Raw genomic sequence first — 24148 nt, forward strand, 5'->3', positions numbered from 1 at the left:
GGCGACCCGAGTTCGATTCCTGCTCACAGCCAACACCGGTGACGATTATCTGAACCAGTCCTGGGGCTCCCAGAGGTTGACTCAGCCTCAAATGAGTACCTGGTAGTCTGGTGCTCATTTGCTGGTACTCGTTTCAGGTACTAGGTACTTTATACCAATTCCTGCTTTTGTGTTTCGTTTGACTACGTAATGTGCGACAAGTTGAACATCGCCACTGGCCACACCACCCCCTCGTGTGCCGTGCTGGCTGATGACGGCACTTGTCACAACAGGCTGTTTGAGGCTCTCCGCACACGGAGGGGGGGGGAGTCGTCCTGAGTGACACGCGCTCAGCCGCCCCCACACGTGGTCAGCTGCCCCCACTCGCGGGGTTGGGGGGGACCCCCACGTGGTCCGTGGTCCGTGACGTCCCCACGACAGAAGTGGCGGCGCGGGGCATTCTGGGACAATGGCGCCGTTTTGAATCGTGGGTCCCGCGGCGCCGTCTCCTCCCCCCTCTCTCCCCGCGCGTTCCGCTTCCCCGACCCCCCTCCCCTGTGCCAAGACAACGGCGGCAGCAGCAGCAGCGCCCTCATCTGCAGCACCGACCGCGAGATCCACGCCCACCACCCCCGCCACCCCCCAACCGGGGGCGGCGTCTGCAGCCGAGTTCCGCGGCGGCGTAGCCAGGCGAGGTCGAGGCTTTTGACTACTGGTAGGCCTCTACCCCACGAGACTGAAAGAGGCAAGAGACACGAAGCAGATACACAGGGCAGAGATACAGGGGACAGAGAGATACACGGGGGACACGAGAGGCAGAGAGGTGACCCTGCTTGTGCCCGTTGCAGCGAGTTGTGAGTAGTGCAGCAGGAGGTGAGGGGAGCAGCAGCAGCAGCAGGAGGATGTCTTCGCTGCGCGCCCTCCCCGGCTCTCCCCCGTCGCGGCTCCCACTCGGCCTCTCCGCTCTCCACGAACTTGAGGCCGCCACGGCGTCAGAGTGGGGCTCCAAGGGGGGCTACTCACCGCAGGACGAGACGCTGGTGCGTGCTCCTCGCGCAGTATACGCGGCCTCCCTGTCTCCGTGTGTCTCTGTGTTCATATGTGTTCCTATGTGTTCCTGTGTGTTCCTGTGTGTCTCTGTGTGTCTCTGTGTGTTCCTGTGTGTTCCTGTGTGTCTCTGTGTGTTCCTGTGTGTCTCTGTGTGTTCCTGTGTGTCTCTGTGTTTCTATGTGTCGCTGTGTGTTCCTGTGTGTCTCTGTGTGTCTCTGTGTGTTCCTGTGTGTCTCTGTGTGTCTCTGTGTGTTCCTGTGTGTCTCTGTGTGTTCCTGTGTGTCTCTGTGTGTTCCTGTGTGTCTCTGTGTGTTCCTGTGTGTTCCTGTGTGTCTCTGTGTGTTCCTGTGTGTCTCTGTGTGTTCCTGTGTGTCTCCGTGTGTCCCTGTGTGTCTCTGTGTTCTTATGTGTCTCTGTGTGTTCCTGTGTGTCTGTGTGTTCCTGTGTGTCTCTGTGTGTTCCTGTGTGTCTCTGTGTGTTCCTGTGTGTTCCTGTGTGTCTCTGTGTGTTCCTGTGTGTCTCCGTGTGTCCCTGTGTGTCTCTGTGTTCTTATGTGTCTCTGTGTGTTCCTGTGTGTCTGTGTGTTCCTGTGTGTCTCTGTGTGTTCCTGTGTGTCTCTGTGTGTTCCTGTGTGTCTCTGTGTGTTCCTGTGTGTCTCCGTGTGTTCCTGTGTGTCTCTGTGTTCCTGTGTGTCTCCGTGTGTTCCTGTGTGTCTGTGTGTTCCTGTGTGTCTCCGTGTGTTCCTGTGTGTCTCTGTGTTCTTATGTGTCTCTGTGTGTTCCTGTGTGTCTCTGTGTTCTTATGTGTCTCTGTGTGTTCCTGTGTGTCTGTGTGTTCCTGTGTGTCTCTGTGTGTTCCTGTGTGTCTCTGTGTTTCTATGTGTCGCTGTGTGTTCCTGTGTGTCTCTGTGTGTCTCTGTGTGTTCCTGTGTGTCTCTGTGTGTTCCTGTGTGTCTCTGTGTGTTTCTGTGTGTTCCTGTGTGTCTCTGTGTTTCTATGTGTCGCTGTGTGTTCCTGTGTGTATCTGTGTGTATCTGTGTGTCTCTGTGTGTCTCTGTGTGTCTCTGTGTGTCTCTGTGTGTCCCTGTGTGTCTCTGTGTTCCTGTGTGTCTCTGTGTGTTCCTGTGTGTCTCTGTGTGTTCCTGTGTGTCTCTGTGTGTTCCTGTGTGTCTCTGTGTTTCTATGTGTCGCTGTGTGTTCCTGTGTGTCTCTGTGTGTCTCTGTGTGTTCCTGTGTGTCTCTGTGTGTCTCTGTGTCTCTCTGTGTCTCTGTGTGTTCCTGTGTGTCTCTGTGTGTTCCTGTGTGTCTCTGTGTGTTCCTGTGTGTCTCTGTGTGTTCCTGTGTGTCTCTGTGTGTTCCTGTGTGTCTGTGGGTCTCTCCACAGCGGGGAGCACACGTGGGTTACATGACGGTGGCTTTAGGCAGTCAACCCATAGCAGCCTGGTCTGTCCAGTGACTTTCTGCTTTCGAGCCTTCGACCCTTCATGCAGCCTCAACATGCACCTAGCCTGGCACATGAGCCGTGGTGACGTCATTGCCACCGAGTGAAGAATGGCGGTTCTATAAATGTCCTGTATGTGTGAGTGGAGCGGTTGTGTAGTGATTAGAGCACCACGCTATGAACTCGGAGACCTGAGTTTGATACTCAAGGCCTTTCATCGGTGGCGAGTGATATCAGAACTGGTCCCAAGCCTTGCTGAGGTTGACGCAATCCCTTATACAAGGACTTGTTGCGATATGTGAACTTCAGCACCAGGAGGGCAAAGGCGGCAAAGTGGTTGATGAACACCACCCCCTCTGATCCGGTGTGCCTATATGGGGGGGGATCTTTGTTTCTTTATATAGTTGTGTGTTGTGCTTGCTGCTGTGTGCAGGCGAGTGTGCTGGGCTTGCCGGAGGTGGTGTTGGGCTGCGAGGGGTGGATGCGGGGAGGGGTTCTCAGTGAGACCGACCCCCTGTCCCTGCGCCCCTTATTCTTGAACCAAGAGCTCAGCGCTGCCGGAGTGTGGCAGGGCCGACTGCGAGCTCGGTACCGCAGCACGCACACTCCGGGGGACACTAACGTCGCACGGTCGCCATATTTCGGGTGGAGCGCCCAGTTCCTACCTCGCTGAATAGAATTCATTATAAAGCAGTCATAAAACAAGTCTGATTATTATACTATACATTAGTCAGATAGATGAAGTAAATCACCTTTTTATCACTGCTACCATGGTTACTGTTCCTCTTATCTCGTCGACCTACCTCCTCTCACCTAGCCACTCAACCACCCCATCACCCAGTCACTATTATATCGCTACTATCATGGTTATATTGTTCTTATGAACTTAGCACCTCCATTCCTCCATGTTGACTGTGCACAACCAAACCGGCATATGGTAGGCTACAACACTTTTCTTTCCACTTCTTGCCTCGCACTGCTCGCCTGAATGAAGTTTATCCCGTTCTTAATTTTCCCAAACGCTATACAATAAACGTATTAACTCTTGTCTATTTTGACTTTAGTTCTCTTTCTTGTAGGCCACTTGATGTTTCGGGCATTGGGACTAGTGCTCAGCTACTGTTTAAAAAAATCCTGCAGCTTTTGTATGTGTGTTGAACTTGTTTCACACCATATGTAGCCAACTGTGCTAATCGTAGGTAAGAGTTTATAACGGTGTATTGTATCTAATGAGGAGTTGCTGCCTCGTGTGGTTTGGTGTGTTGTGTGTGATGTACGTGCAGGCATTCGGGTGGTCTCGCCAGGCTGTTAGAGAAGTTGTTTAAGTCGGAAGATGATGGTGAGTTGCCTTATAGTAAAAGACATTGTCAATATTTAGGTAAGCGGCTGGGTGAGGGAGCTGTTAATGTGGTGGGGGCCTTGGTTGTGTTGCTGTATCTGTATCGCTATCCGGTGTTTAATATATAAATGATAACATACAGCCCTTTGTCAATCCAGTGCTGAACAAAAGTCTCCCCATGCCAAGATGATCATGGGAGTTTGTGTAGTAGGAATTAACCACCTGTGATTAGTCTACATTGAACTTCTGGTATAAAAGATAATGGAACACAGTTTGTGTTTGGATCTGAGTGTGAGGAGAGCTGGGCACGCCCAGTTTATTATGGAACTGTTGAATCTGCGAGTGTGGCTGAGATAACGGTGCGCCTCCCATCCTAGTGCCTGTGTGGGTGATGACGCTGTGGAACGCTGCTCTGTCTTCTGCCCGCTGGGTGCACTCACTGCATGGAGCCGTGTTCCCACACCTCACAGTGAGTGCTGTTCACTGGGTATTTGACAGTTTGGTGAAACGAAAAATAATCACATTTTCAGTTTTGCTAAATATTGTGATCTGGTTGCTCATTTCATGTTTTTATTACATTCAATATCATGACATGACTTGTTATGTTTTAATGCGGTTCAGTGAGGTCCGATGTTTGTAGGTGAATGAATGACTTTCAATGCAATAAAAAGTGTTTTGTATGTTCCCCAGTTGAGCCGAGATGACATGGTGGCCACCTTCTCCCAGGCTGTTGACTGGTAAGGCTGTGTGTGAAGCACTATCTTTTGGAGCTTTGGACTGTAGGGGACAATTACCGATTAATGTGGCTGCCCTTCCCGATTGTCTGAAAACCCGGGGCAGCTCACGTCGTCAACAGTGGAGTGATTCTGAAACAAGCTGGTGCATCGCCAGTGCGTCTCATGATCAGTGTCTGTAAGAACTGGCAGTGTGCACCATTTAATTATTAATGTATTTATTTTTCTGTTTTGCTATGATGGTTATTGCATGCATCATGCTGTGTTTGTATGCATCATGCTGTGTGTTTGTCAATGGAGATCCTTGTACACCCTTGCAAACGAGATGTAACATCTCAAGGGATTTTCCAGGCAAACTATTTTTCTATGAATTAAAATTGTCTGTGCTTCTCCGCAGGCATGGCTGCCTGCTGCGATCACTGGCTTGGCACCCACACACAGACAAGTTTGCTGTGGCTCTTGCGGACGATTCCGTCAGGGTGTACAGCGGCAAAAGGTGATGGATGTGCCGACCGTTGGCTTGGAAGCTTCACTTGATTCGATGCCTCGGTGATGTTGAAAAGTCTGCGCTCGCCTGGAAGATTGTCTCTCCAAAATGCAGCCGCCAGCATGCTCGCTCGCACTCCTCTTGGGGACGATGCCTCACCTGTGCTCTTGTCTCTGCATTGGGACCCACTCGCAGATTTGGGCAGCATCTAAATGATGTGTGTTTTAGATGTGTAATTCAATTACATTTGTAATTTTTTTTTCCCCGCTGGTCATGGCGCAGTGACGTGGTGCCGACGCTAAAACATGGCATGCAGAAGGGTGTGGCTGCTCTGGCGTGGAAGCCACTGTCCGCATCGGGCCTCGCCGTGGCGTGTCGGTCGTGCGTGCTCGTGTGGACCGTCGACCCGAGCTCCCTGTCCACGCGGTATGTTCCTCTTATGCCCTTTCTCTACGTGTACAACCGAACCGTGCCAGCACAAGGCCAGCATGGAATGGGTGGTATTCCACCGGCGTGTTGGCAAATTGAGGCTGAACCGAGCTGCGCTAGGGGTGGGGCTAGTGACACATGTAGTGCATGCGACGTTATTCAGCGCAACTCGAATACGACCCCACTGCCACATAAGCAGCACACCTTGGCTTGTGCAGTGGAAAATTAATTGATCCTTCCTTACCCGTGCCGCACTAGCTTGGCATAGCTCCAGTACAGTTCAGACGTTTATGTGGAAAAGATGTGCATTTATGTGGGGTGTTTACGTGTGTGTTATTTTTATTGCGGCGGTTAGCACGCTGCGCTACAAACCCAGCGACCTGGGTTTGATTCCCGCTCACAACCAACACCAGTGACGATTATCTGAACCGGTCCTGAGCCTCTAATGAGTACCTAGTGCGGTGTGTAAAGATCGTCACTAAGGAGACAGGCGGCCGGGCGTGGTGCTGGCCACCCACTCCCTTGTGTGCCGTGCCGGCCTTCGTAGGTGCTCGCTAACAGTACTTGCCCCAACAGTCTGTTAAAGGCAATACGGAGGCTCTCTGTGTATGTGTACATGTGCTCGTGTACGCACGGATTTGCGAGCCCGTGTGTGCGTGTTTGGCCGTTTCAGGCCATCGGCCGTGTGCGCTCAGGTGTTGAGTTGCCCTGGCTCCGGGCCGGTGACGGCGCTGGCCTGGGCACCACAGGGACACCTGCTGCTGTCAGCCTCTCCGGCTCACACCACCATCACGGTACGACCCCCAGCCCCACCTTCTGACCACATCTGCCAGCGGTGTCGCACGCCTGTAATCCCTCATTGGAGCCAGCGAGAGTTGGCGAATCGTTGCATTAATCTTGTGAAACTCTCTTCCTGTGGGCGTCGAAGTCACCATACCCTGATTCGCCATGAGACAACAGTACCCTGTGTGGGGATACTGTTGCCCCCCCCCCTTCATTGTATGTGGGGGGTTTTCCCTCGGGTTCGCTGGTTTCCACCCAAATGTAATAAACACTCATTAATTGGCAGATAACACTTTCAAATATAGAGGACCGCAATCGTTGGTAGCGCTGGCTCACCGCCTGGCTGCTCCCTTCCTGGTCATCCATGGTTCTTCTTCGCACCTCTGAGTCGTGCAGCGGTGCGTGACAAGTTTAAAATACTACTATTATCTCCTTACAAGCAACCTATAAATCCCAGGCAGACTAATCACGAGGAAAAACATTCTGCAGGCCTTTACATGTGTGGTTTAAGGGGTTCGCACCCGTGTGTGCGTGCGTGCGTGTAGGTGTGGGACGTGGCCACGGAGAGCTGCACGTCGGTGCCGTGCCCTGGTGGAGGAGGGGTGAGCCTGCTGGTGTGGGCTCCCAGTGGCGGGCGCGTGTTAGCTGCTACACCTTCCCCTATGTTCAGGTTTCCATCTGCACACACAAAAGGCAGAGGACCCCCGTGTAGCCTTAACAGACCGTTGGGGCAAGTGCTGTTAGCGAACACCTATGAAGGCCGATATGGCACATGAGGGGGTGAATGGCCAACCCCACCCCCGGCTGCCTTTGTCTCCCTAGTGCAGATGTTAGCACATCGCGCTAGCCACTAATTTAGGACTCAGTCGACCTACGGGAGGCCCAAGACCGGTTACAATATTCGCCACTGTTATTGGCCGTGAGGCAGGAATCAAATTTGGGACGGCCAGTTTGTAGCGCAGTGCGCTAACCACGGTGCCGCCGCTTCCCAGCCGCGTGAGTTAACAGCATCCCCTGAGTCGACTTGACCTCAAAGGCCCGGGAAGGAGCAATAAGGGAAATTGCCCCCCCCCCTCCCATATTTGCATGTATATGTGTGACAATGCGTGTGTATGTGCGATACTGTGTGTATGTGCGATACTGTGTGACGGTACGCACTGTGTGTATCATTACGTTAAAGATCTGCATGTATTTATACATGCACACATACATACACTGAAACCCACACTCTTGGTAGACTTTTTCCCCCTCTATAAAATATGTTTAACCTTAAAAGGTGCTTGGGTTAAAACAGACGTACGTGCACACAAATACCATTGAACAGCAAGCCCTGGTCACAGCGTTCTGTGAAGATGTGGTGGTGTGACTGTGCTTCGTAATGCTCATGATTTCCCCCCCCTCTAATGGGGGCTACTCTTCTGTCCACGCAGGGTGTTTGAGACCCGCACATGGACGTGTGAGAAGTGGCCCACAATGGCCGGGCGCTGCCAGGTGATTTGTCTATGCATCATCATCACAATCATTATTATTTTCTCAGGAGAGCCCCACCCAAATCTGAATACGTTTGTATGTTTTTGGCTCTGGGAAGAAACCAGAGAACCTAGAGAAAACCCATGCAGAGCAGAGGTAGGACGCACAAACACCACACAGTAAGGGGCCCGAGTCTGGAATGAACCCAGGTCTTTCTTGATATGAAGCACGAGGGCATCCTCTTAGGCACATTCACTCCCTTGGCTGCCATACATTGGAAATCTCTACCACCGGCCATCATCCCTTCTAGCCATGACGTCAATCCCAAGCCCACTTTTCTTAACAGTAAGACTAAGGTCTTGGCAGTCAATGTGGCGGTCGTGACGGTATAGTGAGTGGATGTTGCTCTGCATTCCACGTTTCGTATTTTCCTTGATGATTCTCGCTCTGATAATTGTTTTTTTTACCCTTCTATCTGGCAACAAAACTGACACCTTTTTACAAGGAGTCATGTTTGCATAGACCGCAATACCTGCAGTCATAATACAAACAAAAGAACATAACTCTGATAATGTGCACTGTCCTTGAAGTTGATTGGTTCCCATAGTGTAGATGCTTGCCCCGAGCTCTCATACTCTGGTGCATTGTCTTTGAGTTGTGCGCCTTTTGGCGTCATCTGGTCCAACCCATGTGAGACTAGGCTCTAAGGAAAGCTGTCTCGGGTGTAGACCAATCAACTTCAAGGACAGTGCACATTATCAGAGTTATGTCTTTTGTTTTGTATTATGACTGCAGGTATTGCGGTCTATGCAAACATGACTCCTTGTAAAAAGGTGTCAGTTTTGTTGCCAGATAGAAGGGTAAAAAAACAATGATCATATTTTTACTGGCAAATGAGGTTCCCATAGTGATCCTCGCTCTGCTTGACTCATTGCTGCCGCATCTCCTGGGTGGACCTGCTATTCAACATATTCCATACCTTGACTGCTGCTCTGTCACTTTTCTTTACCATCGGCCACTCGTAAGACTGCCTTGCTGCGATTGATAAACAGGACACACAGGTGACTGACCCTCGCCTATTCTTGCGCCTGTGCGCGCGCACAGGCGGCGTGTTGGGGCCCGGGCGGTACCCACCTTCTCTTTGCTGTGCAGGGAGAGACCCTGATTTACGGCCTCACGTTTTCCACTGCTGCAGGTACGTGCGCCTGTGGGCTGTGGGATTATCGTTCTTGTTTCGCTTAGTTGTTTTGGGTTCGCTTAACCAGGTGAAAACTAAAGAGACCAGGATAGTCTTCTTTACAAGAGTGACCTGATTTGGAGAGTTAGTCAGCAGTGTTTATATGTCCGTGTGGAGGTTGGCGAGTGAACCAGTGGATAGCTTCAGGAGCACCCTCGTGAACATCTGAAATGCTCCTTGCAAATTATCTTTTCAAGAATTGGTGTTCTTATTTGAGCTGTAGACTCACAACAGTTATCCATATCTAGAGGAGTAGTGTGACGACGTGACATCATGAGCGCTGTGAGGCGCGCGGACGTCATGTCATGCGGGATACTTAAGGGGGACCCCGTGACGAAAGCGGACCGAGAGCGGCTGAAGGAGGTCTCTCCCGCTCATGACCGGACGGTGTTGGCTGAACCCCCGTCCGGGTTCGACGAGTGCGAGAGCCGAAGAGATAGCCGAGGGCAGGGCTCGAAGAATCTGTGAGAGCCGCTTAAGAGTTAGAGGGGTTGCTCTCCTCGGTCGGGCGGTGTTGGCTGAACCCCCATCCCGACTCGAGTGAGAGAACCCAAGGGGATAGCCGAGGCTCGAAAAAAGAGTAGAGCCTGGGGTTCACGCGAAGGACCCAGTGTAGCAGACACCTACCTCTGGTGTAAGTGTACTTTTCCCTGTCATAATAAACTGGCGAAAGCCCCTACATGAAGTTCTGTCTTCGCATCCATCTTCACAACACAACACATACATAGACTTACATCGACAGCCTTGCAGAAAAACTTAGATATTCACATAGAGACCCACAGACTGAAATGATCATGAGAGACGTTGGCATTATTCCCAGGTTGCTCTGCGCTGAGCCCCGAGATTGAATTGAGAAGAGGACGCATGGCTCCCCTCGCCCCACTGTTGCTGCATGCAGTGACAAGGTCTTCGTGTTTGCAGATTGCACCGAGAGCACAGTGGGGGGGGCCCGAGCAGCATCCGTGTGTGTGGACCTCTCCTCCATCGACATGCAGACGGCTGACGAGACCTCCATCACGTACGTACGCATGCAAGCACATGCACACAACGGTTGCTTTGTGCTCTGCGGGGCCGTCGGCAGCAACACGGTGGGGAATGTAATTCTGTGCTGGGTTCACGTGGTGTGCCACCGTCTCACCTGTCCTGGTAAATTCGCCGTACAACCCTGAAGCACAGATTGCCACGAAAGCACACGTCTTTGGTTCTGGGTAGTTGCCATGACTTGCAATGGTTTTTGGATTTTGTGAGCTTGTGTTCACATGGGCTGTATGCTCATGGGTGCGTGCGTGCGTGCCTATGTGCTCACTGTGAGCAGGCTTGGCGGGGAGGTGCAGTCTATGGTGTGGGACCCATGTGGAGAGAGGCTGGCAGTCCTGATCATTGGTAAAACCTCCCCTCATGTGTGTATGGTGGATACAATGCATTACACACTTGCGGACTTGTGTATCCTTGCCTCACTTTTTCAGGGTTCACATGTTTCCTCTGCACTGATACATCAGCGATTTTCAACCTGTGAGGCACGCCCCGCCTTCACCCACACTACTTCTTAGTGTGAACGAAAACCTTTCAGGCTGATATATGGATACCGTGCTGGAGCAATTAATTTCGAATGTGTATGGGGAATATCGGCCCCATGTTGCGGTGACAAAACACGCTTATTAATATCGTGAAACAAATGCCTGCTTAACACAACACACCAATACACATCAAAACAATTGCCTTGCTCACACCGCGTTTAACCAGAGGTCTGGCCATGAGCGTGTGATCTGAGTAACCCGATCTGTTTCTTTGGAGCTGGGAGGAGGGAGCATAGGGGATCATTGGTCTTGACTGGGGTGCTGCACTACCAACAACGATTAGAACGTCCGGTAACCATGCAAGTTCACAACAGTGGATCTCGGAAGCCAAACACACTGTACACGTGTGTGTGTGTGTGCTTGCGTTATGGAGAACAATAGTGTAGTGGTTCGCGCCCTGCTCTGAACTCGGAAACCAGAGTTCGATTCTCGCTCACGGCCAGCACCGGTGGCGATTGTTTGAACCAGCCCTGGGCCTCCCCTAGGTCCACTCAACCTCAAATGAGTACCTGGTATGGTGTGTAAACATCGCCTCTTGGGAGGCTAAGGTAGCTAGGTGTGGTGTTGGCCGCATCTCCGATTACCACGGTTGGCTACATACAGTGCAAAAGAAGTTCAACATGCCGGCCTATGATAGCTGCTGGCTAACAACACTTGCCCCAGCAGTCTGTTAAAGGCTATACGAGGGATCTTTGTGTGTGTGCATGTCCACCAGGTGTCCACTCGTGTCTGGCTGTGTTTAAGACTCGGCTGCACCCCGTGTTTGAGCTGTTGCCCTGGTGAGTGACTAACGATGATTATAGTAACAATAACCAAGGCTTCATTTCTCAAGAGTATTTTCCAGATCGTACGTTAAATTTCTTTTGTACCGTATGTATTCTTCGTGTTAAACTGCTGCACCGTTTCTAACCAACCCTTCTTATCGGAGGTGCGGATCGCTCGTTAACTTGAGCAAGCACGTGACTATTAGCCGCGGCACAGTGGGAGGGACGTATAATTGATGTCGTGTGCTGGGTGCAGAAATATTGTTGAAAGAACAGTAGCCTCACGTCACCACCTTCACCGTGGCCGCTGGGTGTATATTCTGCTCGCAGTGGCTTCGTGCAGGGAGAGGAGGGTGCCACTCCCCAGCTCATGGCCTTCCATCCCAGCTTCAGACAGGGAGCGCTGCTGTCCGTGGTGAGGAACACCGGCCGTGCCTCGCCCGTGATGCTCGCGCACATTGTTGTGTGACGTTGCTTGATTCATGTACAATGCCCTATTTGCCAACCCGTCCAATTTCAGCAGCCGGCTGCTGATTTTATATTATTTTTACTGTTACATAAAATGGTATTATACAAATTGCAATGCTGTGTTGGCAGTAGTGCACGAGCACAGATAAAGCTCAACACATTAATGCATGACACTGCCCTAAAAGGATAAGGCATATATATACAATGTAGGTGATGTTTAGGGCAATGGCCCATCTCTTCAGCATATGGGCAGTGTCATTGACGAATGTGTTGAGTCAATAAAGAGCCTACCGTTTCAGTATTTGTTGTTAAGCATGCAGTGCTGAACTCAATACTGATGTGAATGCTCGTGTGTATTTGTCTGTAGCTGCCGGTGTGCGCACGCGTCGCAACCTGCTGTGCCTGCATTGTGTGTGTCCCTCCACTGTGTGAGCAGGGCTGGTCAAACGGTCACGTGTCGTACATTCCCTTCTACTTCGCGAGATGTGAGAATCCGTTGCACTGTGGTGGTGCCGCCGCCATTGAGCCCTCGCGATCCCTGGGTCTCTTCTCCGAGTTGTAGAAACCGGGCCCCGTCTCTCACACACACCACCACCACCACACTACAGCACGCGGGTCGCACCGGTGAGGGGATGGCAGCGATGTTCATGCACAGGTGTCTCGTGATGGAATTGTTTTTTGAATCAATAAAATTATCCTCAAAAACGTTGTGGTTTGCGATGTTAATATGAATTTCTAGTAAGGTGAGTAATGAGGCGGTGCTCATCTCTTGTTCACAGTCCCGAGCTAGTCGTGGTAATTCCACATTCCTATAGCGTGGGGCGTGTTTATCCAAGTACAGTCATACCTCGGTATACGACCGCTTTGGAATACGTCGAATTTGGTATAAGTCGTGTTTTGACGAGTAAAAAATGCCTTGGGATACGAGGCGCTTGCCTGAACTTGTATGGGTTGGGATGAGTCACCGCGTCTATCCCGTTCACGACTCCTCCCCTTCCTCACCACCATCCTCGTAGGCTATCAACTCCTCTCAGCAAGGTAAAGTGACGTTACATTTTATTATTTCAATTTATTTTAATTTACTTGAGCTTTTAATTTATGTATGCATTTTAGTAATAAGTAGTGTAAATTATTTTATACAACCCCAGTAATGTATAATATGCCATATAAAATATAATTTCTTATACTCTGGAACGGATTATTTCCATTCCCTTTATTATGGGAAAAATTTGTTTGGTATACGTCATTTTCGGTATAAATCCTACCTTCTGGAACGAATTAACGACGTGTACCACAAACCGCTGTTGACTTGCTGCAATCACCGCGGTGGGATGTGGGCTGGGACGACCCCTAACCAGGATTATAAGTGTGATGTCACTCAGACTCGAGGTTCTTATAAGAGATTGAGAATAATACGATGGGAGGGAATTTCAACGTGGAAGTAGCACGAGGTATGATGTCATTCGGTGTCTACATGAAGTTGTGATGTCACTCGTTCTCCAAGGTGTGACGTTTTTGTAGTCATTTGTGTCGACATGACGTCACGCGGTCATGCTGATGACGTCACGCAGTGTCCACTTCTGACCCGGAAGCGGGATAGAGGTTTGAGGAGAGCGCGCAGAGCGATAAGGAGGTGGGGGGGGGCGTCAGTGCAGTCGAGGGGTGAGGCGAGTGGGGGGGGGGGGGGTGAGGCGAGTGGGGGGGGGGTGAGGCGAGTGGGGGGGGGGGTGAGGCGGGGGGGGTGAGGCGAGTGGGGGGGGTGAGGCGAGTGGGGGGGGTGAGGCGAGTGGGGGGGGTGAGGCGAGTGGGGGGGGTGAGGCGAGTGGGGGGGGGCGAGTGGGGGGGGGCGAGTGGGGGGGGGTGAGGCGAGTGGGGGGGGTGAGGCGAGTGGGGGGGGTGAGGCGAGTGGGGGGGGTGAGGCGAGTGGGGGTGAGTGGGGGGGAAGCCGGGGGTTGAGGAAGGCGCGGTGAGAGGGGAGTCCGCATGGCGCGGCGCTCTGGGGTGAGTGACGGGCTGAGTGATGGGGCGAGTGACGGGGCGAGTGGTGGGGCGAGTCACGGGGTGAGTCACGGGGTGAGCGACGGGGTGAGCGACGGGGTGCGGGAGCTGAGCGAGGGGAGCGAGGAGTCGAAGTTCCAGGACGCGGCGGGGATTCTGCTCGCGTATGCGGACAACGTGCTGCGGTGAGATACTCTGCGGGTGCACCTAGCCTGGCACAATATTGTCGCGATTGCGTCACTGTCACTCGGTGGCGAATAGCGGCCGTGACTCCGTTGACTGCTTTCGCGGCCGGTTGCGTGTGGGGGGGGGGTCGTGTGGGGGGGGGGTCGTGTGGGGGGGGGGTCGTGTGGGGGGGGGGTCGTGTGGGGGGGGGGGTCGTGTGGGGGGGGGGTCGTGTGGGGGGGGGGGGTCGTGTGGGGGGAGGTCGTGTGGGGGTCGTGTGGGGGGGGGGTCGTGTGGGGAGGGGGTCGTGTGGGGGGGGGTCGTGTGGGGGGGGGGTCGTGTGGGGGGGGGGTCGTGTGGGGGGGGGGGGGTCGTGTGGGGGGAGGTCGTGTGGGGGTCGTGTGGGGGGGGGGTCGTGTGGGGAGGGGGTCGTGTGGGGGGGGGTCGTGTGGGGGGGGGGTCGTGGGGGGGGGGTCGTGTGGGGGGGGGGGGGGTCATGTGGGGGGGGTCGTGTGGGGGGGGGGGGTCGTGTCGGGGGGGTCGTGTGGGGGGGGGGTCGTGTGTGGGGGGGGTCGTGTGGGGGGGGGGGTCGTGTGGGGGGGGGGGTCGTGTGGGGGGGGGTCGTGTGGGGGGGGGGGTCGTGTGGGGGGGGGGGGGTCGTGTGGGGGGGGGGGTCGTGTGGGTGCTCCCACCTCCTACGACAGACAGGCCTATTGAGCGTGGAAGAGTAGACCAAATACCCTTCTTCTCTCGAGGTCGATGTTGTGGAGGCCGCTTCCGTCAGCAGTGACGCGAGCAAAGCAGTTTTAGGGCTGCGACTTCTTTTACCTTTACACCAAAACCCAGAGGCATCTGCGATCACACTACAGCCGTGGTGGTGCTGAGGATCACAGCGACCACGGGGGGGGGGGGGGGGGTGGGCCTTAGTCCACGTGCAGGCCCCGTTTGTGTGAGGCCCAGCCCCAACAGACATCTTCATCGACACGATGGTGACAGTCGCGGTTTTGACGGTGAGGTGGTTGTGGTTGCCGTGGTGTGGTGGTGGCAGGAACCCCGAGGAGAGAAGGTTTCGCTCAATCCGCCTGGCGAACCCGGCCTTCAGCTCCCGCCTGCTGCCCGTGCCGGGGGCCGTGCAGTGCCTCTTTGAGATGGGCTTCGCCGAGGTGCCACCACCAGCAACACCACCACCGTGCACCACGCACCGAGCCACCTCGTCACACCTCGGCACTGCATCACACTGCAACAACACAACTGCGGAGTCCGCAGTGATGTCCTACTCAAGTGTGCATTGGGGCTGTGCTCATCACCACATTACAGTCCTGCGCCAGTGGTGGAAATTCCACATTCCTAAGGTGGGGACGAGTCTATCCGTAGGACAACGGCTGTTGACTTGCGCACAAAGTGGTTCCCATTCATTGACCCCGGGGGGACGGTGGGCCGAGTCGACCCCAACCAGAATTTGAACTCGCGACCTTCAGATTGCGAGCCACTCGTTCTACCGCTGAGCCACGAGGCCGCAGCGTTCTGTGCGGATGCTGAGGTTGGTGTGCCAGTGCAGGGTTACGGGAGGGACGTTGTGAATGTCTGAGATGCGTGTTCACTTCGCGCAGGACGAAACGCAGCTGGTGCTACCCGCAGACGCCTCGCTGGACACCCTGAGGAAAGTGCGCGACCAGATTGAGTCCGAGCGGAACAGGCGGCTGGGACGGCTGCCCCTTCAGCCGTCCGCCCAACCGCCCAGTCAGCCACTCGCCCAGTCGCATGCCGCCGCTGTCACGGACACCACGGCAGCAGGGGGCCCCCAGCGACACGTCAGCCCTGAAATGCGAGTACGTGACGGTGTCGACGCTTACCCTGGGCATCACGGTGTCGGTTCTCCATAATTGTCCAACAGTTGAGGAGCCGTATTGTGTGCTTCATTATTCTGTTGCTTATATTCTACGGTGACGCTGATTATTGTTTTGTGTTGTGTATTGTCGTATTGCATCGAACTCGAACATTTGGAAGTTCCAGCAGCATTGGATTTTAAGCAAAGTTGACTGTTAATGAAACTGAATGTCGAAACTGTTTGCTGGTGTTGCTTTGAAAATCGGTACGCGTTGATAGAATTAAAGAACTGGCAGCCTCCACTTGAATCAGCATGGCTGGAAAGTGTACAGTGCGGCTCTTTATCATGTCTGCAATGCCCAATCTCTGAGACGTCCCAATTTTTTATAATTCATTCGCAGTTGATTTTCTGCGGTGAGATTGCGTATCTCTTCTATGTTTTGTTGTGGCCGTCCGTGTTGGTGTCGACGGTGGTGCCGCCTGACCCAGGATTCGGAAAGGCAGATGCTGGAGACGTTGCGCTCGTCCTTCTCCCACGTGCTGCTCTATGAGCTCGCGGACGTGCAGGCCCAGGCCAGGGCCTGCATCCCGGTGGAGGAGCTCCACAAGAGAGCACTGGAGAAACTGCAGGCGGTGGAGGATACACCCCAGACAGGTATGGCCACCGTGCCATCGCCCCCACAGCCCCCACATACATAGATGCCGCCGATTAAGATACGTCTCCATAAAATGCTCTCCATCCTTATTTTACGATCTCAGTTGACACCCTAACATAACTTGCATTCGGGGCATCTAGAGCGGCATCACCTGCCCAGTAATTTTCAGAGGCAGGTAAATGTAGAAAGTAAAGGCGCAGCCCTGAAATTGCTTGCTCATGCCAATGCTGGCAGAAGGGCCTCTGTTAGAGCAAACTCTAGAGGGCAATTGGTCTACTTTTCCATGTTGACCAGACATATTGGAAGAGGTGTGAGTACCTACACTTTAGACGTGGCCTGCAGATTGACCAACAGTGGTGCAAACCTTTACACTGCTTCGCTGGAAGTTGGAATCGAACCCCCGACCTCCGGCGTGCAAGTCCAGTGTGCTGACCATTGCACCACAATGGCAGCAGAGGTCAATGTAAACGGCATTCACATCCCTGGTGTCCCCTGTGCGCAGAGTCGCAGGAGGGCGCCCTGCGCGACCTGCTGCTGCTGGAGCTGCAGGCCTGGTTCAAGACCTGGTTTTCCTGGGTCGATTCCCTGCCGTGCGAGCGCTGCCATGGCCCCACAACGGCCCGGGGTCAAGGTCTGCCCCCTACAGCCGATGACCTGCAGGGGGCAGCAGGTCGCGTGGAGGCCCACTGGTGCGGCTCCTGCCAGCACGCCACGCGCTTCCCACGGTGGGTGTGCTTGTGTCTCGTCTTTTATTAAAAGGCCACAAACTGAATCTATTTAGTCTATTATTCTGTTACAACCACCGAGCACATGGCTGTGTTACAGGTTAACCGAGTAGATTATGCCAAGCAACTCCACTGATCTCAGAGTCTATATTCTAATTTAGAGAGGAGTGGTTCCAGCTCTGACATGCTAGTTACTCTCCTACCACCCTCTAAAGTCGAACCTGTACGGCTTTCCTCTGAAGCACGCGAGTCCTTTCTCTCCTCCTCCGGCTCCATTCCTTTCCCCTGCGGCTCCATTACCTTACTCTCACTCCACCTGCTGCTCGCTCCACCTCATGAAGTCCACCTCTTCACTTCATCACTTCATCAACAGCCAGCTGTCCCCTCCCCCCTCTGGTGTGCCTCATGTAATGAACAGGAACACCTACGGCTCCTTCTTCATTGTGCAATTACACTCACACCTGTTAAACCTCAACCACCACATTGTAATTCATATTATCCTTCATATCGTTTAATTCCCGGATATTTATAATCCTTTAGGTGCTGCCCCTAATAGCTCAATATTATTAGCTCAGCTTGTTGACCTCACCACACCCCCCAATACTCACTCTACCTTTACTCAACTAATCTAATTACCCACCAGCCCTTCTGTGATATATCAATAACTATAATGTTATTTATTTTAAAGTGTATTTGTGTCCATGGCACATGTCTACTCTGTAGGCCACAGATGGCAGTGTTGCCAACTCAGTGATTTTTGTTGCTATTTTGTTTGCATATTTTTGGGTTTCCCTCGTGACAGAATGTTGTTCAACGTCTTCCTGGGACGAGGACGTGAAGCAGATTTAGGAGCAGTCCCAGGGTTGTGTAAATCATCTTTCTTGCTTTGTGTAATACTCAATACACGCTCCCGTGACTTATAAAGAAGTTCTATATAGTGACATTTGGTGCCGTGTTTAGGTTTGTTTGGCAACCTTCTGCTTTGGGGAGTTAGCAGCAATGGCCACAGGGGGGGGTCTCCCTTCCCCTGCCTTACTGGGCTTCCAGAGCCCCTGTCATTTCCCCACGGTATGAAAGAACTTCTACATACACATACGTATGTGTGCCGTGGTGCCCGGCGGTGTCTGCGTGGTGCGTGCAGGTATAATCACCCCGCGCGGTTGCTGGTGACGCGACGCGGCCGCTGCGGCGAGTGGGCCAACTGCTTTACGCTCTGCTGCCGGGCCCTGGGCTTTGAGGCGCGATATGTCCTGGACCTCACCGGTACCGCTCCCCGACCCCCGGGGGTTGGGCAGGCCTGACTCACTGGTGACAATTCTGGTTGCCATGATATCACCACACTACGATATCACCTGCGCATCTGCTCTGGAGCACCCATATTCTACCTCACTGGTAGAAGCTGTTGATAGAATTACACGTAAAGCAGCGGTCAGGGTGATTGCTCACCCATTCACTCCAGCCACTCACTCACCAGTGGACAGTCACCTCGTTGTCACTGTTCTTCCACTACTACCATGGTTACTGTTACTGTGCACTTCACTCGATGTTCAGGACTCCGTCTCATCCACACTCTATTTATCACCACACCGCAGGTGAAAATTCACTCTCACTCACCCAGCCACTCACCACACCGCAGGTGACCATTCACTCTCACCCAGCCACTCACCACACCGCAGGTGACCATTCACTCTCACCCAGCCACTCACCACACCGCAGGTGACAATTCACTCTCACTCACCCAGCCACTCACCACACCGCAGGTGACGATTCACTCTCACTCACCCAGCCACTCACCACACCGCAGGTGACAATTCACTCTCACCCAGCCACTCACCCAGCCACTCACCACACAGCAGGTGACAATTCACTTTCACCCAGCCACTCACCCAGCCACTCACCCAGCCACTCACCACACTGCAGGCCACAACGCTTATTTATGCTTCTTTCCTTGCACCGCTCCGCTTTAGAATCCCTCCTATCATCTCTTTTCTCAAGATGTTATCATTAATAATCTTGCAAAATTCCAAACATGTGTTAAACTTTCATCTGCTACAACTCTGAAATTGCTGTTTATTGCTGGCCGCTCGACATTTTGAGCCTTCGGCCCCGTGCTCAACAACTGTGATTACCAAAAAAAAGCTGAATGAAGTGTAAACCTGAAACGGTGCTGCCAGACCACGTGTGGACGGAGGTTTACTCGGAGAGTCAGGCACGCTGGCTGCACTGCGACCCCGGTGAGGGCTTCGACAAGCCGCTGCTCTACGAGCTCGGCTGGGGCAAGAAGCTGAACTACGTCTTCGCCTTCTCCAAGGACGAGGTGTGTGGCTGCCCTTTGCCCTCCTCCAGCGTCATCATCATCATGAGTATTCGTTAATTTCCTATTATTTTGCTCGTTCACCCAGCAAAGCCTCACCAAGTCTCGAGACTCTTTTCAAAGAGTGCTGCAAAGTTTTTCGCAGTAGTTGTTGCAGTAATTGTTGCTGTGTGTGATCCCAGTTGAGTAATTTGCAGGTACATCTTTTGAGTATTGGGATGTTTTGGCCAATACCAGTTACATTGTGTATGGTTTTATAGCTCTGGGAGGAAACTAAAGAACCCAGAGGAGACCCATGCAGAGCAGGGGGAGAGAGAACATCAGCACTGCACACAGAGGGGCGGCTTCCTGAGTCGGTTTGCGATCCCAGACCCTTCTTGCTGGGAGCCGTGGGTGATACCAAACGTGCCCTCGCTGGCCTGTGGACCGTGTACCGTGGCGTTGCCGTGGTGATTTCCCAAACCGCTTGGGGAAGAGCCACCTCGTCCTATACGCGCACTCAAGGGGTTCCAGTCTGTCCCTATACTTGGTTGAGGTTGTGGCCGGTACTTCATCCGGTAGTTTTCTGGTGTGGATGTACTCGGCGTGGATAGTGCTGTTTGTTGCTGACCGCTTGACGTTATGGATTTTTGGGCCGGTGCTTGGCAAACTAAAATAGGGAAATCGCTCAGAGGTTGCGCTGCCTATGCCACACACGACGGTGTCCTACGCCTCTCTCCCCTGAGCGTCAGCCGCCGCCAGCGGTGACGAGAGGTGAGCGAGCAACGGTGCCTGACGTGACTGCGCGTGTCCGTGGTTGCGTTCCAGCTGGTGGACGTGAGTTGGCGCTACTCTTGCCGGCACACTGACATGTTATCCCGCCGCACGAGGTGCCGGGAGGGCTGGCTTCGCTCCACGATCGCCCGGCTCAACCACACGGTAGCTTCATCCCGACATCCGTGCAGTCGGCTCCCTCTCATCACCGTGGTTACTGCTCCTATCAATGTCGCTCGTTGTGCCAGACTTTTTCATCTCACAAGCACTGCATTCACTCACCACATTGCAGGCCACCTCTCTTCTCTTTCTGCTTCTTCATTCGAACTGCTCCACTTGGAATTCCTTTCCACCATCATTTATTTTTCCAAGCTCAGTTAACACTTTACCTGGTTGATTACGTTCTTCCAAAGATTGCTAAATTTGAGAGAGAGACAAACACAGACACAGAGACACATAGAGAGACACACAAGCAGAGAGAGACACACACAGAGACACACAGAGAAACAACGACTCTGTGTCGAGGCATGAGGCATTATATCGAGAGAGAGAGGGGGGGGGGTAGAGAAATTAGCATGTCAATGAGAGCGGCCGGAGGAGAGAAATTGGACCTATTGACAAACCTGGTCAAATTTAGCGGCTGGAGGAGATAAATTGAAACTTGACAAACCTGGTAAAATTTAGAGAGAGAAATAAGATGTTTGAGAAAACAAACCTAGTAAACATAGAAATGTAATGCAATGCAACACAGAGAGTCGGTTAACGCAACAGTTAACACTTTACCTGGTTGATTACGTTCTTCCAAAGATTGCTAAATTAGATGTTAAGTGTGAGTTGTGTGGAAATCCTCCCCTTAGAGGTGGTTCAAACTTGATTAGAAGCTTTCGTGACTGCAGGAATTACTCTTTGGTTCTTTCGGTAAAGTGATGTATATATATATAAAACATATAAGAGTAACGATTGGTTTAACTCGTGGGCCGGAAGTCGGAATCAAAGCGGCGTTTGCTGCCCACCACCATGGCGTTTGAAGTCTGCACACCGCGGGTCGCAGCCTGGCGGGGTTAACGTGGGTGCTTGCGCGCGTGGGTAGAGGCAGCAAGCGATCGATGTCGCACGGCGGACGCAGCTGCTGCAGCGCTGCGTCGTGGAGCTCGTCGAGTTCCTCTCTCCCCGGGAGCCTCAGGAGGGCGCGGTCAAGTACGGGGGCCGGCAGACGGGCTCCGTGGCGTGGCGCACCGCCCGCGGGGAACTGGGGCTGTCGCGCCAGGTAGTCTCCTCGCACACGGCGCTAGAGGGCGTGCGTGCGTCTGTGCTTGGTGTATGTGTGTGTTTTCAGAATTGGTCAGTCCTGCACAGATGCCATTCTCTGCCTGTCTGTTCCAGTAGAAGTGTAGGGAATTTAAATAGGACCTACATCTCTCCTTTATTGACCTGGTCAAGTTCTATGATACCATCGATATGCCAGAGCTATGGGTTGTTCTTCGTGCTTTCGGGGTCTCTGGCCCTCTGCTCGCAATCATTAAGGACCTGGGTAAAGCTGCATGGCCGGGAGTCAGAGCCATTCCCTGTAATAAGATATTATACAAGTTTAAGTGTTTAAGTTAATACAGAGTAAGCAGCAGGTTTGTGTGTGTGTGCACGGGTCTGTGTGTGGGTCTGTATTTGTGTGTGCCTCACGGTGTCTGTGCGTTGCATGGGTCGGTGGGTGTGTGTGCATGCGGCTTCCACAGCCGAGGGCCCACGGAGCGGTGTTCTCTCCCACGGAGAGCGAGCGCGCGTCCAGGCGCTTGCACATACGCTACAGCACAGCACGCGACGCGTACGTGCGTGCCTGCGATGCGGGGAGTGAGCTGGCGGGCTGGGAGAGCGCTGTGCACGCAGCGAGCAGCCTCCAGCGCAAAGTCGAAACCGACTGGAACATGGTAAACGGCAAAGGTTGACGTGGTGCACACACTTGCGCTCGTTTACCCAGGAGAGCCTTGATGAGTTTCAAAACGCTTTTCGAGGAGAGTCCTGCTATGTTTTTGCAACAGCGGGCGAAGGTTCCTGCGTGTTCTTACATTGAGTTATTTGTGAGGATTTTTTTCAAATATGAACAATGTGGACTCGCATAACCAACTCTCTTGGGAATGACGTCACAGGATCATTAATGTCCATTGTGAAGCAGACGGCGCAAAGTTGTTTGGTAAATACACACCACAGTATTGACCGGGGGGAGCCTACTGGGATCGAACCACGAACCTCTGCAATAAGTGGGAAATGTGCCAACTGGAAAAACCCCTGACCGTGGGGGATCACTAACACGCAGGTGTGATGTCAGGTGTACCTGGCGCGGACGGAGGGCAGCAATGGGGCACGGGTGTCGTGGCGCTTTGACCTGGCAGGCAGCGGCATGGAGGCCGGCGAGGTCTCTGTTGCTGTGAGCAGCACAACTTTCCACGGCGCCATCGTTACGTGGGAGATTGGCACGGAAGGCGCCGCCTGGATCACCCTGCAGGGTGGTGCGTCACCCTCACCGCCACCCTCACCGCCACCCTCGACACCAACAACGGGCTCGGAGCGCTCCTCAATGATGCAAAACTCTACAATGCAAAACAAAAAGCAATGGGACTGTTTGCGTTGAGAGTGGCGTGTGTTCTGTTTAACGAAGGGTGCCTGCCGGTCGTCTCTGTTGTCGCGTGTCCCGTGCGTGCTCCCTGGCAGACGGAGTGGCGCACGGAGTGGAGGCGCTGCGCAGCGCCACCGCCTTCACTCTGCGCGCCGAGCTGGCGGGCGGTGCTGGCGACGAGGCGTGGCAGCACTCGCAGCTCTTCCGCCAGCCCCTGGCCGCGCACGACGAGTTCCCGCTCGATGTCATCGTTCACCTCATTCTCACAGACGGCGACGATAAGACAAGATGCGACGCGCACGCACCGGACGTACGCGGAGACTCACACGGGCAGGTGACGGATGCAGATGAACGTGATGAACACGACAAGAAGGACACAGATGGTGAACACAAAGATTAATGCTTTAATACAGACGTACGGGATAAACACAAATGTGAACGTGTACTTGACAGACACACTGGGCGAACACAAAGGTGCATAGGTTACGTGACGTGTACAATGACACAGACGCACACAACGATACAGACACGCACACGCACAGACATGATGACGACCCCAAACCCCTCTGGTGACCCTGGTGTAGACACCGACCTCGCTCTGCCCACCGCATCCTCACCCGTCACTCAACAATGCAATCTGTCCCACTGAGCGAAGGCCTTCAACGCTTCTGATCCACATGCCTAGACGAGGCTGACAGCGTCGTACGTGCAACGTGGTGGTCGCCCGACGTGCATCCGAGGCATGATGGGAGTCGTGCCTTCCCGTTGTTTGCGAGCGGCCCTTCGCGTATTGTTTGGTAGACGCTAGGAGCTGCGGCGTCCCTCGTGGATGCACCACGGAGTCTCGCTGGAGCAGACTGGGCTTGGTGCCGTTTTTGCATCGCTATGATTTATGAGCTCGTTGCAATGATACAGTAGAATGGGCGGTTTTTAGGATGCATGTAGAGACTTGAATACTCTTCACTATACATTTATATTGAAATAAATTGCAATGTTACTGAAGTGAATTATGCTGGGTGATTTACTGCAGACTTAACCTATACCCATTAGGATACATGAGTTCATTAGTTTTCTGTCTTTATTTTACCAGATGGGAACCCATTTAGACAACGAGATTGTTTGGTGGCTCATGGCTATGCTGCACGCGTTGTGCACAGACAATTATTTTCAATTGGATTAATGCTACGGTTGCCAGATTTTCGACTTTAGACCAAACCCCGACATTTCTCGGTAAGCCTAGGTCTATCAGAACTGTGCAGTGTTCTTGTGATAAAGGTCAATGCAGTACTGGTGCCAGATCTCAGTACGAATACATTCCTGCCATCTGAATACAGATGACAATTCC

At 53.1% G+C, this 24148-nt stretch overlaps 2 protein-coding genes across 5 annotated transcripts; both read left to right on the top strand.

The window, feature by feature from the left end:
- The first annotated feature begins 415 nt into the window (after positions 1–415).
- Positions 416–12462, top strand: AAAS (aladin WD repeat nucleoporin). Of its 3 annotated transcripts, none has more exons than XM_078866173.1 (17): positions 416–724; positions 828–1019; positions 2903–3057; positions 3753–3808; positions 4186–4277; positions 4499–4545; positions 4940–5038; positions 5312–5455; positions 6132–6252; positions 6787–6911; positions 7672–7732; positions 8816–8906; positions 9870–9966; positions 10264–10331; positions 11241–11304; positions 11620–11704; positions 12194–12462. In XM_078866173.1, exons 2-17 carry the CDS (start codon positions 882–884, stop codon positions 12317–12319), a joined length of 1569 nt encoding a protein of 522 aa, XP_078722299.1. In that variant the 5' UTR covers positions 416–724; positions 828–881; the 3' UTR covers positions 12320–12462. The 3 variants fall into 3 exon arrangements, with proteins under 3 accessions (XP_078722299.1, XP_078722300.1, XP_078722298.1); XM_078866174.1 differs by having other exon boundaries at positions 416–694; XM_078866172.1 differs by having other exon boundaries at positions 416–1019.
- Positions 12463–13707: 1245 nt separating this feature from the next.
- On the top strand, positions 13708–23797 carry NGLY1 (N-glycanase 1). Of its 2 annotated transcripts, XM_078866176.1 has the most exons (12): positions 13708–13940; positions 14969–15083; positions 15531–15749; positions 16237–16402; positions 16906–17128; positions 18270–18391; positions 19303–19445; positions 20250–20360; positions 21286–21462; positions 21926–22117; positions 22516–22696; positions 22899–23797. In XM_078866176.1, exons 1-12 carry the CDS (start codon positions 13741–13743, stop codon positions 23201–23203), a joined length of 2154 nt encoding a protein of 717 aa, XP_078722302.1. In that variant the 5' UTR covers positions 13708–13740; the 3' UTR covers positions 23204–23797. The 2 variants fall into 2 exon arrangements, with proteins under 2 accessions (XP_078722302.1, XP_078722303.1); XM_078866177.1 differs by lacking the exon at positions 22899–23797 and having other exon boundaries at positions 22504–22578.
- Positions 23798–24148: the final 351 nt, after the last annotated feature.

This window comes from Lampetra fluviatilis, chromosome 21 (assembly GCF_964198595.1).
Source record: "Lampetra fluviatilis chromosome 21, kcLamFluv1.1, whole genome shotgun sequence".
Taxonomy (NCBI): Eukaryota; Metazoa; Chordata; class Hyperoartia; order Petromyzontiformes; family Petromyzontidae; genus Lampetra; species Lampetra fluviatilis.